This window comes from Lissotriton helveticus, chromosome 1_1, assembly GCF_964261635.1.
Source record: "Lissotriton helveticus chromosome 1_1, aLisHel1.1, whole genome shotgun sequence".
Lineage (NCBI taxonomy): Eukaryota > Metazoa > Chordata > Amphibia > Caudata > Salamandridae > Lissotriton > Lissotriton helveticus.
The window spans coordinates 968,369,727-968,381,959 of NC_136057.1; the positions used below are offsets into that span (position 1 = coordinate 968,369,727).

General features: G+C 42.1%; 1 protein-coding gene across 6 annotated transcripts in view; it reads left to right on the plus strand.

Moving 5' to 3' along the window:
• The window catches only part of LOC144819223 (uncharacterized), a 278,149-nt gene extending 276,137 nt beyond the window's left edge, over positions 1–2,012 (plus strand). For 2 of the 6 annotated variants that reach the window (XM_078677195.1, XM_078677204.1), the window contains exon 8: positions 639–2,012. Coding sequence is in view for 3 of the 6 variants with exons in the window: in XM_078677218.1 (XP_078533344.1) it covers positions 639–673 (35 nt within the window). In the remaining 3 variants the exon portion in view is untranslated. The remainder of the gene's footprint in view (positions 1–638) is intronic. The other 4 variants (XM_078677210.1, XM_078677228.1, XM_078677218.1 and 1 more) reach the window with 3 other exon arrangements.
• The last annotated feature ends 10,221 nt before the right edge of the window (positions 2,013–12,233 follow it).

Here is a 12,233-nt window from a genome sequence, read left to right on the forward strand (position 1 = left end):
CAGTTGCATGTATGAGTGAATTTGCATGCCAGTGGTGGTACCTCATCTTCCGGGCTGTTAACTACTCCAGTGACCAGACAGTGGGCCAGGGCCATTAACAAGGACCTGTGTGTTTTCCTTTCCTACCTCTATTACCTATTTACCCTCAATCTATAGGGAGAACATAGAAATCACAGATATCTCACGTGCAGCTTGCAGAGAGACAGTGGACCAGCATCAGAATCAAATCCATTATTTAAGGTCTTCACAGAATTTAAGCATCTCAAGGGCCTGTATGTGACTACTAAAAATAAACATATGTGTGGAATAAATGCACGCGTAACTATAAAATGTGCATTTTTTCAGTTTACAAGTCTAAATCTAAACCTTTGAGAATTAGCTCCTCAATATTATGTTACTGCAACTCACTACCCATCTCCAGTTGTTAACAAGATTGGTTTGTTAGAGGAGGCTTGGACTCATGTAAAAAGGAGCAGAAAAAATACAAAATGTAAACAAAAACTACATAAATTATAAAATAATATAGAAGAGATGAATATATGGAAATATTTGGTAAATATGATAAGGCACATGTATAAGTATCTACAAAAATAATTATGAATTATTAATACATGAATTGTATATTTTTCTGCCTGCAGGTAGCATCATTCTTGTGGCCCTTAATTTTCTTTAATATGCATGAATGCTTCAAAGAGAAACATGGTAAGCAGTTTTAATCAGCAAATATTCACCCATTCTCCATCAGCCAACTTCAGCAAGAACCATGAGGAGAACCTCCTGAATCATGGCAGAGACAAAATTGCTACGTTCAAGAATAAAGAAACACTTTGGATCATACACTGGAAAGAGAGGCGCCTGATCAATGACAAGACTGTGCCTAGTCCATTCCTATCCGTGGGTCACTGGGCAACAATGTCCCCAATAAGTATCAGGTTCTTCAGCAACCCATGTAATTGCACTTCAGTTATCCATATCATATGTCTAGCTGCCTGTCTGTGACCACACCTATTTATTGTTTATGGTTTGAGATGTTCCTTGCTAAAACTATGATCAAGCTGGTTTTTGTATGGCACCACCCTTGATTGTACTATACAAATATAGGACATTTTGTGATTCCTATTTGAACAGACTATCTTTGTGTTGGTCTTTTATGGTATCTCTCTCGTATTGACTATACTCATGTTGACATTTTATGGCAAATTTCCTGCTCTTGCTATGTTTGCTTTGGTTGCTGATGGTATTTTCCTTGCAGTGCCTTCTTTAGTCATCTCCTTTGCAGCGGCTAAGGCTAGGCAAATTTCATTTACCCAAAAAGTTAAATCCGTGATGATTTACCCCCAAGTTTGATTAGCAGCAATTTGTGAGTTACACTTATTTTGCACAATACACTTCCCTGGGAAAATTGGTAAAACAAATAAGTTCTTTAACGCATTATGATATGAAATAATTTATTTAAAATGTATTAATTCTTGAAAAACGATCAATTTGTCACAAAAATAGTCTATTGAATTATTTAAAAAAAAATATTTTGCAGATATGAAGCTAAAGGTAATTATGATAATGATTTCCTATGTGCATTGAGTGATTCCGCAGTTTATTCAGATTTTAAACCCAATGTGCAAAATGAAAACATATAAAGACCATGTATCCCTATTTATGACTATAACCACTTTGCTCATTTATGGAATCTTCCTCACTCTCACAATGTTGGCTTTGCTCATTGATTGTTTTTCTCCGGTGCCAAGTACATCTTTTGCGCTATGATTGTTAGTGTCATGAAATTGCTTTTATTCCACAAAAGTAAACTTAAAATAAATATACATAGCATGGGAAAAATATCATAAGACCATTGTGGACAAAGTTGTAACAAGAAAGATTCCATAATAGGCAAAATTAGACATTGGCAATGCAGGGAGGGATGATAAACCACACAATGGAGATAATAAAAAAAGGAAACATAATTCTGTATCACAGTTAGTAGATCTCAAATAAATTGGCATTTCTTAGAACAACCATCTCACTACCTGTGTTCATTTTCAACTTGCAATTTAAGATCATGAATTGGTGGGCGGTCTTGCCACTCTCTCAAAAGCCCAGGTAATGATCAGCAACTACTCTCTCTGGTTCCCTCAGAGGCCTCTTTTTTTGGGCATCAACAGAGCAAAATAGTGATTCGTCATTCCTATCTGTGCTACAAAATCTTCCTGGTTGTTAGGTAGAATTTCCTGCAGCTATACTAAATCTAAAGTGAGAGAAAATATATACTTGGCTCAAAATCATGAAAATAACATCCAAGAAAGAAAATATTCTATATGAACCCTGACACTTTTTATGCCCTTGTCAAGGATACATCTTTGCTATAGACACACATTATTCAATGTACTAGTTTCCAATGGCTGGGCACTTCGACGAGTGCCTTTGTCTGCCTATTTTCTACCTTTTAGTAAACACTAAAGTAAGGTTTAGAGTAGAAGGGCTAGTTGCTCTCAAAAATGGTGTACGCATTTGACTATCCATACATGAACCACTAGTATTAGGGTGTCAGCTACTGCATTAATATCTGGCATTTATATGCATTTGAGCATAAGTTAGATTGGGGAAGCTTTGAAATGATTTTAAACGCTAATGTAAACCTTTTTGTTTACATTTTTATTGTGTTTCTGTGGTCAGGTTGTACTGTACTAATAATTGAACAGGATCTTTCCAATAAATCATATATTAGGCATGCCTATAAAAGATCCGCGCATCTAAAATATCCTAAATCTCTTGCTCAGAGGGTCTCCCTACATAAGTGGGTGAAGAGGAAGAACCTCTCAGTTATTTTCCCTTGCTGGTTTCAACAATGGCAGGGATGACGCACGTTAGATGAGTTCATTTTGCATAGCAAGGGGCCAACAAAACGAAGCTGCAATTTCTCATCGGAAGCCGGAACTAATATTTAATTTTGTTTTGATTTTGCCATAGCCTATTCCCAACCTCGTAACAGCAATGTGTTTCTTTTTGACATCTGTATATTTTGTATAGGTTTCTTAGCCTTTTAAGAAATGATATTCCACTTCTATTGTATGCTCTGAATTTGTCATCATATACATACATCCCCATAACATCATGTGCACAGTCCTAAAGTCAACAAAGTAGAGCACATAAATGGAGACTGTCCCATTGACCAGTGTTACTTGAATGTAAGCGAAGTCTACTGATGGCAGCAGTTCAATGAAGTTATGACACTCATTATTCAAGCTGCATCTCCAACACTGCTTTGATGAAGGACAAGGGTAAGACATCATCTAATATGAAGAGCCTTAGCAGAAGTTAGAATGTCAGGGAGTTCTCCGAGAGAGAGAGAGGGCCTTGAAGGATGACAACAATGGGCTTCTATGTGAAGGGGTGAGTGCAAGACAAGAAGAAGGCTTAGTTTTGTCAATGTCCTGTCTGATCTTTATTTTTTCACTAAGGAAGAGGGTGATGGCATCGCACTTGTTTGTGAAATGTGAGATAGGAAGGTCAGGCAGGGGATTAATGTAGAGCTTGCTTGTCTTGAAGAGTGCACTACGTTTGTAGGTGGCTTTATTGTTGGTTTAGTACTTTCCTGTGGCTGATGAGATGAGCTGTCTGTCTGTTGCACTGAAGGACATCAGTATCATGAGGTCATTGGGAGTTCCGCTTTTATTCCATTTTTGCCTGTCTGCAAATGTAGTGTTTATTATGTCTGAGACCTTAAGGATACCAGATCGGTAAAGGCTTTGACTTCGGTGTTTTAGTTGTTTGAAAGGATGTTGGCATCAGACCTGCAGTTGGCACAGCAAGAGATGAGATCAAGCATTAGGATGTCAATGGAGAAGTCCTTGGAGGATCTAAAGATTCGATTTTCTATTTTAGGTTGACCTCGGTTTGTTAGTAGGACACTGAGCAAGGAAATATGGATGGCAAATCAGTTAGCTGGGTCCAGGGGCATGGATGGTTGCATTTGAATATTGGTGATGTTGAGAAAGCGAGGTCAAGGCTTGTGCCTTTGAAGTGTGCTGGTTGGATGACATGCTGTAACACATTGATGTGTCAATAAGGTTGAGTAAGGTGTCTTCTGTTTATGTTTTTTTAACTTGTGTTGTCGGGATGTTGCACTCAAGCAGGAGGGTGGTTGTGCCAGATGGATGAGTTGGCAAGTAGAGAATACAAGAGAATGCTGCACACTTGATTGCAGGTGCACGTAAAAAACTGCAGAGGCACAGCCAATGTGAGGCGAAGACTATAGGAGCAAGGCGCAGCCTGCAGGAGTGACGTAGAGATATAGTCAAGACTGCAAAGCCACACAGTAGACTGAAAGAGGAAAACTGTGGGCGCAGAGCATAGATGGCTGGAGCACAGAACACAATCCTCAGGACAGAAAAGATTGCAGGATCACAGCAGACTGCTAGAGTGCACCACAGACTGCAGGAGCAAGCACAGAAGAGATTTCAGAAGCTTAGCAGCTCCTGCAGGAGCACAACACCGACTGCAGGAGCATAAACTGTAGAAGAACAGACTGAAGGAGCACAGTAAGTACAGCACATACTGGAGGAGCATAAACTGTAGAAGAACAGACTGAAGGGGCACAGTAAGTACAGCGCATACTGGAGGAGCAGAAACTGTAGAAGAACAGACTGAAGGAGCACAGTAAGTACAGCACATACTGGAGGAGCAGAACCAGTTCATGTGGCACCATAACATTAAGAGTATGATCTAACACTAGTCCAGCAGATTGACGAATGGAGATCGCCGCTGCTGCTGTTGCTCTGAGACAACTAGGTAATGCCTTGGCTACTGGATCCAAAGTAGCCAAAAAATAGGCACATGGTCTTTGTTTGTCTCCAAATTGTTGTGTCAAAACTGACAATGCACAACCCTCTCTCTCATGAACATAGAGTGTGAAAGGCTTACTATAGTCTGGAGTACCCAACACCGGAGCAAACACAAAGCAGTACGTAAATCAGAAAAACTCTTCTGACATTCATCAGTCCAAGGAAGAGGTTGGGGTGTGTCTTTCAAAGTAAGTGCCAACAAAGGTTTGGCCAGCAAGGAAAAATTCGGGATCCATTGTCTACAATAAGAGGTAATGCCTAAGAAAGCACGCACCTCTCTTTGTGTGGATGGCACAGACATTCGTGTCATTGCATGGATACGTTCTGGGGTCAATCGCCTTCCCTCCTTTGACAAGAGATGACCTAAATAGGTAACCTCTTGGCAACAATATTGTAACTTAGAAGGTGACATCTTATGATGTAAGTCAGACAAATGTTGCAGAAGTAACACTATCACATTTTTACAAACATTTTCCGAATCGGCAGCCACTAGCAAATCATCCACATATTGGATAAGAGTAGCACCTGGAGGCAAAGAAAAAGTGTCAAGCTGAGATTTCAAAGCCTGACTATAGATGGAGGGACTCTCACAATAGCCTTGAGGTGCACGTTTAAATCGGAAGCTTCGGCCTCCGAGAGAGAAGCCAAAGAGATCCCTACTCTCCTCAGCAATAGGAATGCTAAAGAAAGCATTTTTGAGATCAATAACCGAAAACCAAGCTGCCGAAGCAGGAATCATAGAGAGCAGAGCATTAATATCCGGGACAACAGGAAACTGAGGGACAACAATTTTGTTGACCTCTCGAAGATCAATCACAAAACGATACACAGGTGGCTGAGAAGGATCAGTACGTTTCAGAACAGGCAGAACAGGACTATTGCAAACATTTCCTCTGGTCTCTTCGACCACACCCTTCTGAACCAAGTCATAAACAATAGCTAGCAAAGCTCTCTCGCCATCATTAGAGATCTTGTATTGAGGAATGCGTGGCAACTTAACATCAGGCTTAACAGTAATCACTTAAGGCGGAATTTGAAGCAAACCAACATCATTTGGACCCGTAGCCCAAAGTGTAGCAGGAAGTGAACGCAATTAGAGTGGCAGTTGATCTTTAGATACATGCATCAGAGAAGTCAATTTATCACCCAAAGTAAGATGTACACCAGAAGGGGAACAATACAGCGTAGCATGCAAGCGTTTCAATAAATCCAAACCCAATAAATTCTCTCCGCAACCCGTCGACAAAAGAAGTGGAGCTTCTAAATCATACGGACCAATGGAAATAGGCAAAGCACAAGAAATAGGGTCACTAACTGGGGGGCCAGAGAATCCTACGGAAACATTCGTTAAGCCAGACAAAGGTGCCCCAGGGAGTTTGGAATGTATAATAGAACTTCTCATTGCACCAGTATCCAAAAAAAATGGTTCTGTAACACCCAATGCTACAACATCAACATAAGGTCCATTCTGATCCACTGGAACTGATACGACTCCCTACTTTGTCTACGGCTGTCCTAGCTAGTCTGGAAATCGGGACTTTCACTCTCCACATAATAATCATCATTGTAATATTGTGCAGACTGAGAATTTTGCCGATCAAAATAATTCATAGTATTCTGCGGAGGTAAGGAACGCTGTTCTTAAGACACCGCACCTCGCCCTCTACCCCTAGGTGCTGACTGGAAACCACCACGACCTCGTGGCACTGATTGTCCACCAGTACGCTGTAGTAGAACCGGACAATTAATCTTAAAATGACCTTCCTCTTTGCAATAGGCGCATTGATTAGGACCCAACGGAGGTCGCGGAACAAAAGGTGTAGGTTTCTGCAATAATCTTTGAAACTGTGGAGGCTGTTGCAATTGGGGCTGATCAGAACGAGGGGGATAAGCCTGTTGCAAAAGAATCTTCGTTTTCAATTCTTTAGTCTTTTTCTCCACTTTTTCCTTTCCTTCCTAAACCCTATTCTCATAACACTGAGCAGTAGCTAATATCTGGGCAGTCGATGAAACGGCCCATGAACTCTCTGATTGTTTCAATTTATGTGATAATTCCCGAAGTAGATTAACGACAAAATTATCTACGAATAATCGCTGTCCACCTTCAGTACTCATATCTTGACCACTATGGTCGATGAAAGTTTCTTCGAAACGGGTAAAGAAATCGGAGACACTTTCATCCGTCTTTTGTTTGCACGCTGCCAACTTATCCCAGTTAACGCGTACAGCAGGCATCATCGTTTTCATAAGAGCTATTATTCTACCGGGTAATTCCGTGATCAAATTATCGGGTTTGGCACCACCTATTTGTCCTGCATCTGCGGCTACTATAGCAGCCCAAGCACCACCTAAAGCCTGATCATGGTCTTCTTTACAAATTTGAGCCCATATAGCTTGTTGGACTACATTTCCCATCAGTAAATCAATATCTGCCAAATTCATAATACAAGCATCAACAGTCTGGGACAACTCTTTATAATACCCAGCAGGATTCTTACGAGGGTCCGGTAAAGACTGTTTAAGCGCCAACACTTCCGATCTTTTCCAAGGATCATGTACCCATATACGCTGAAAATGAGCTGGGACAGCCGGATTAGCATTTGGATATGCATCTCTCCATATTGGAGGAACTTCTCGCATAGGATATTGTTTCATTTTACGCCGAACCGCAGGATCAGGTTCAAGAGGAGCTTGAGAGAAAAAGGAAGACCGAAAAGTAACAAGTTTTTGAACAGCATGCTCTACATCAGGACCCACAATAAGTCCCTTATCAAATTGATCCTGTATTTCGAACAAACCCTGAGGAGGTAAATCCAAATTCATATCTCCCCATGCTTTGATAAGAGTATTACACATAACATTAAAGACATATCTCTGCGTAGGCACATTCCATTGAAGAAAAGTGTCAAAGATATCTCGCACACTATACTGTAAACTACTTATGATCCAATTACGAGCAAGAGAATCTAACTTAATCCGCTCTTCCAATTCTGGAATCTGACTACGAGATTGCCTTCGAGATGAAGCAGGAAAAAAAGAAAGAGGCCCAAGAAAAGGTGACAAGAGACCAGAAACAGTGTTAACTAATCGTTGTCGAGCTGTAGGGGAATCCGACACTAGAACAGGAGATAATGTATTCTGTACGGCAGTAGAAGAGCTAGTAGCAAAAGAAACTGAAGGCAACGAAGACTGAGGCATAGAAAACTGAGGTGCAGAAGTCAGTGGCAAAGGAGGCGGAAGTGGAATCACTGGAAGAGGCAAATGTGCGAGAACCGGAATACCTGGATTAGCAGCAGGTTGTAATGGGGGTGCATTAGCACCTAATACATAAGGTGGAGGTAGTGTAAGTAAATGGGACATGAAAGGATCTTCGTCAGGACCCTTACTCTTTGAGGAAGTAGGCAACACAGGATAACATCTATCTATTGCCATACGATGCTGTCTTTCTGAAACTTCAATCAGCTGATCAGTTTCGTCATTTTTAAACTGTTGGGCAGCCTGTAAAATTGTCATGTCTTGCGCTTTTTTATGTTTCTTTGCTTGTTTAATTTCTTTCTCTTTGGCTTCCTTACGCCAGAGGCGGAAAGAGTCAAACATTGCCGGCCGGGCTTTTCTCTTAAACAAAATCGCTTCCAAATTATTTAATATATCGGGCTCAAAGCTACCATTTTGTGGCCACTGTAAAACACTATCTTTCTTTGTGTATCGGATCCATGTTTCATTAAAAATAATAGGACGAGACCGTGTTTCGAATAGAGCTCATAAGTGGGAGTTCCAACTGGAGGAATCGGACAAGAATCCTCTAGCCGGGAATCCCTAGAACAACCAAAGCAACAGAATTTCCTAAACTTACTAAATCCAGGCATTTCGTAACGAACTGGATTTTTCAAACGTCAAGAGGTTTTAAGACAATATAGTCATAGCACAAACGTACTTGCCCCTCGGCTTCGATTAGTGCACTGATCGAATGACAAAAACCAAAACAAAGAGTGGGAGCTACCCACGAATACTTAACTAAATGTTTTCTCACACCAACAGATGTCTGTCTAATGTCTCGCGATACCAATCATCACCAAAGGGCCAAGGCAGGGTGACAGTCAGGGCAGCAGTCGTCAGCAGCCGTCGGAAAGGAGTAGCCGCGCTTAAAAAGACTTTCGGTCCACTTCGACATACAGGGTTCGCGAATCCTCCAGAATTTTCTTGCGAAGCTCCTCACGACCCTCGGGCTGAACCACTACCACTGAAGTCGCCCACACGTTGGGCCGCCAATTGGAGAACCGGGCCTTATGAGCCAAGCGGCGCAGTGCACGCCTAATATCTCCGGGTTCACCTGCCTTATCGAACAGAGACACGAGACACTCTGTTGGGCGTAGAAAATCAGGTTTATTAGCTGCAGCTAAGCACAGTGGTCCTAGAAGTTACAAAAAGTAGATTCTCAGGAGACTGCCACTTAATTCCGTGGCACACAATCTATTATAGTACACAGATTTACAATGCCCACTCCCAAACATACAAAACTGACCAATAGGAATAGTTTGAAAACAAGCTATCGAATGTCCAAAACACACCCTTCCTTCAGACCCCGTGTGCTCTCCTCCCCTCTAGTTAATCAACACTAGTGCCCGTAATTCAATTTGCAGGTGGTAGAACATGTTTGAATGCTTCAAAGGATAGTTTATGTAACAAGAGAATACACGAAGAGAATAGCGAAGGCCAGTCAAATAAGATAAAGTCAGGAAGAATAGTGAGAGCCAAACAGTCGAGACAGGGATCAATCAGCCTAGACATGGATTAGTGGACTCGGCCAGACCCTGACATCAGTTTTGTAAACAAGGGCAGGGGGTTTACTTGACACGAAGGACACGTAGACAGCTGAAAATACAAAAACACCGTGTTCGCCGTGCTGCCTCAGTGAGGCAACACAAAATGGCGGCTGGACACAAAATGGCGGCTAGATACGAAGCGGAGTCAAATACTACGTAACCTCAAGTGTCACCAATCTTGTAATCTCAAGTGTTGTCTCACCGGGCAGGCTCTCAACACGGCTTCGCCGGGGACCACCACACATGAAAAGGGACACACTCTAGATGGGATATACTCAAACAACCATGATTTGTGTAGTATCTCAGTTCTCCCCTTATCATGATCAGATCACTGTGCTATTCAGTTTGAGCTCAAATGTGGCAGGAACCAGCCAGCTAAAATCAAACTAGACCAGGGGATAACGACTAGAGCTTGGGGAAAATTGGACATTAATAAATTCAAGATCTCCCTCAGCAGCTCGCTGCGGCCCCTTCCAACTGAAGTGGAAACTGCGGCCGCCGACTACAATCAATTTATTAGCCCCTAGTAGAAAGTGGCTTCCTAAACGAGCTACGCCATCAGCCCCCTGGTATTCAGAGGAACTTAGAGCTAGGGAACTGGAGTGTAAGCTGTTAGAAAGAGCCTGGCGTAAAATGTATATTGATACAGATAAGGATAAATATAAACAATCCATAGCAAGTTATAAACATAGCCTATCTGAAGCTAAAAGACAGTTTTTCTCCAAGCAGATAGCACTTGCCAAGTCCAACTCTAAGGAACTTTTTAATACTATTAAAAAATTGACTTACCCTCTAGTTCCAAGAGTCACAGTAACCACTCATTTTGCAATGAAATCACCGCTTTTTTCAAACAAAAAGTTGAAGTGATATTCTCCTCATTTTCCGAGGTCAATGAAAAGACACAGGCAAGTATTAACAGTAATGGACTGGAAAGCAGAGATCCATTAAGAACTCTGGATCAATTTATACCATTGAAGATTCCAGAATTAATTAGGGTTTTGACCCAAATTCGATCAGGAGCCCCTAGTGATCCCTGCCCTGCTTGGGTCATCAAACGAATACCAGAAGGTATGGGAATGGCCCTGACTCCCGTGTTTAATAATCTTTTTGCCACCGGGATTTCTCCTAAAATCTGGAAAGTAGCTTCCGTCCTCCCGCTCTTGAAAAAGCAGAATTTAGACCCTAAAGAACCCAATAATTATAGGCCTATTTCACTGCTGCCTCTCCCTGCTAAAATCCTGGAAAAGGTGATGAACACCCAACTCAGTGCTTTTCTTCATTGTAACAACTCTCTGGACCCCTCGCAATATGGGTTCAGGGCCGATCACAGCACTGAGCTGGCCCTGTTGAAATCTAAGGAGGAAATCAGAGAAGCCGTAGATGGAGGAGGAAGGGCCGTTTTGATCCTGTTAGACATGTCGGAGGCCTTTGACACGGTCCATCATAAAATTTTGATGGACCGGTTGTCTGGGATCGGTCTGGCAGGACTTGCGTGGAAACTCATACAGTCCTTTTTAGCCGACAGGTCTCAAACAGTGGATCTGGATGGCAATTCATCTAAGCCATTCATACTCCCGTGCGGGGTGCCACAGGGCTCTTCTTTGAGCCCCACGCTTTTTAATATCTATGTGGCACCTCTAGCGGGAGTTATTAGATCCTTTGGCTTCCAGCTCACCTCCTATGCCAACGACACACAAATTGTGTGGTCCATAAGCAAGGGAGGTGAGAAAGAGACCGGGGTGCACTTTCATGAGTGTATGAGTGCCATTTCCTGTTGGATGTCCTCCAATTGTTTGAAACTCAACTCTAATAAGACTGAGGTGTTAAAGTTTGGGAACAATCCCTTGGTGTGGACACCAGAATGGTGGCCAGAAGAATTAGGTCCCTGTCCCACACCAACCAAGAAGGCTAAAAACCTGGGGGTAGTTGTGGATGATAGACTTATCATGGGGGACCAGATTAGCCTGGTGACCTCAGCCTGTTTCATGATTCTTAGAATCATAAGGAAAATAAAGTTCTTCCTGACAGAAAGCAATCTGAAGACAGTAGTCATGGCTCTGATAACCTCGCGGCTGGACTACTGTAATAGTCTATACTTGAATCTGCAAAAATGTCAGATGTATAGACTTCAGTTAGTCCAAAACGCAGCAGCCAGGCTGCTGTCTGGTATCCCCAAATTTGCCTCTGTCAAAGGCGAGCTCAGGAAGCTACATTGGCTTCCCATAAAACAAAGATCTTGCTTTAAAGCTCTTTGTATAGTCTTTAGGGCTATCAAAGGTATTGGTCCTGTATTCCTCAGGCATAAGTTCCAAATGTATGTGCCCAGGAGGACACTGAGATCTGCCAGTGCCAAATTAACACAAACTCCCAGAATAAAAAAACTGATTTGGGGTGGCAGGAGCTTTATCCACTGCGCATCAAGAGCCTGGAACGAGCTTCCATTGGTTCTTAAAAACACTCCAAGGCCTAGATGTATCAATCCTTTTGCGATTCGTTAAGGCCGAAATTCGCAGAATTTCGGCCTTAACGAATCGCAAACGGACATTTTGCATCTTTTGGGATGTATGAGAAA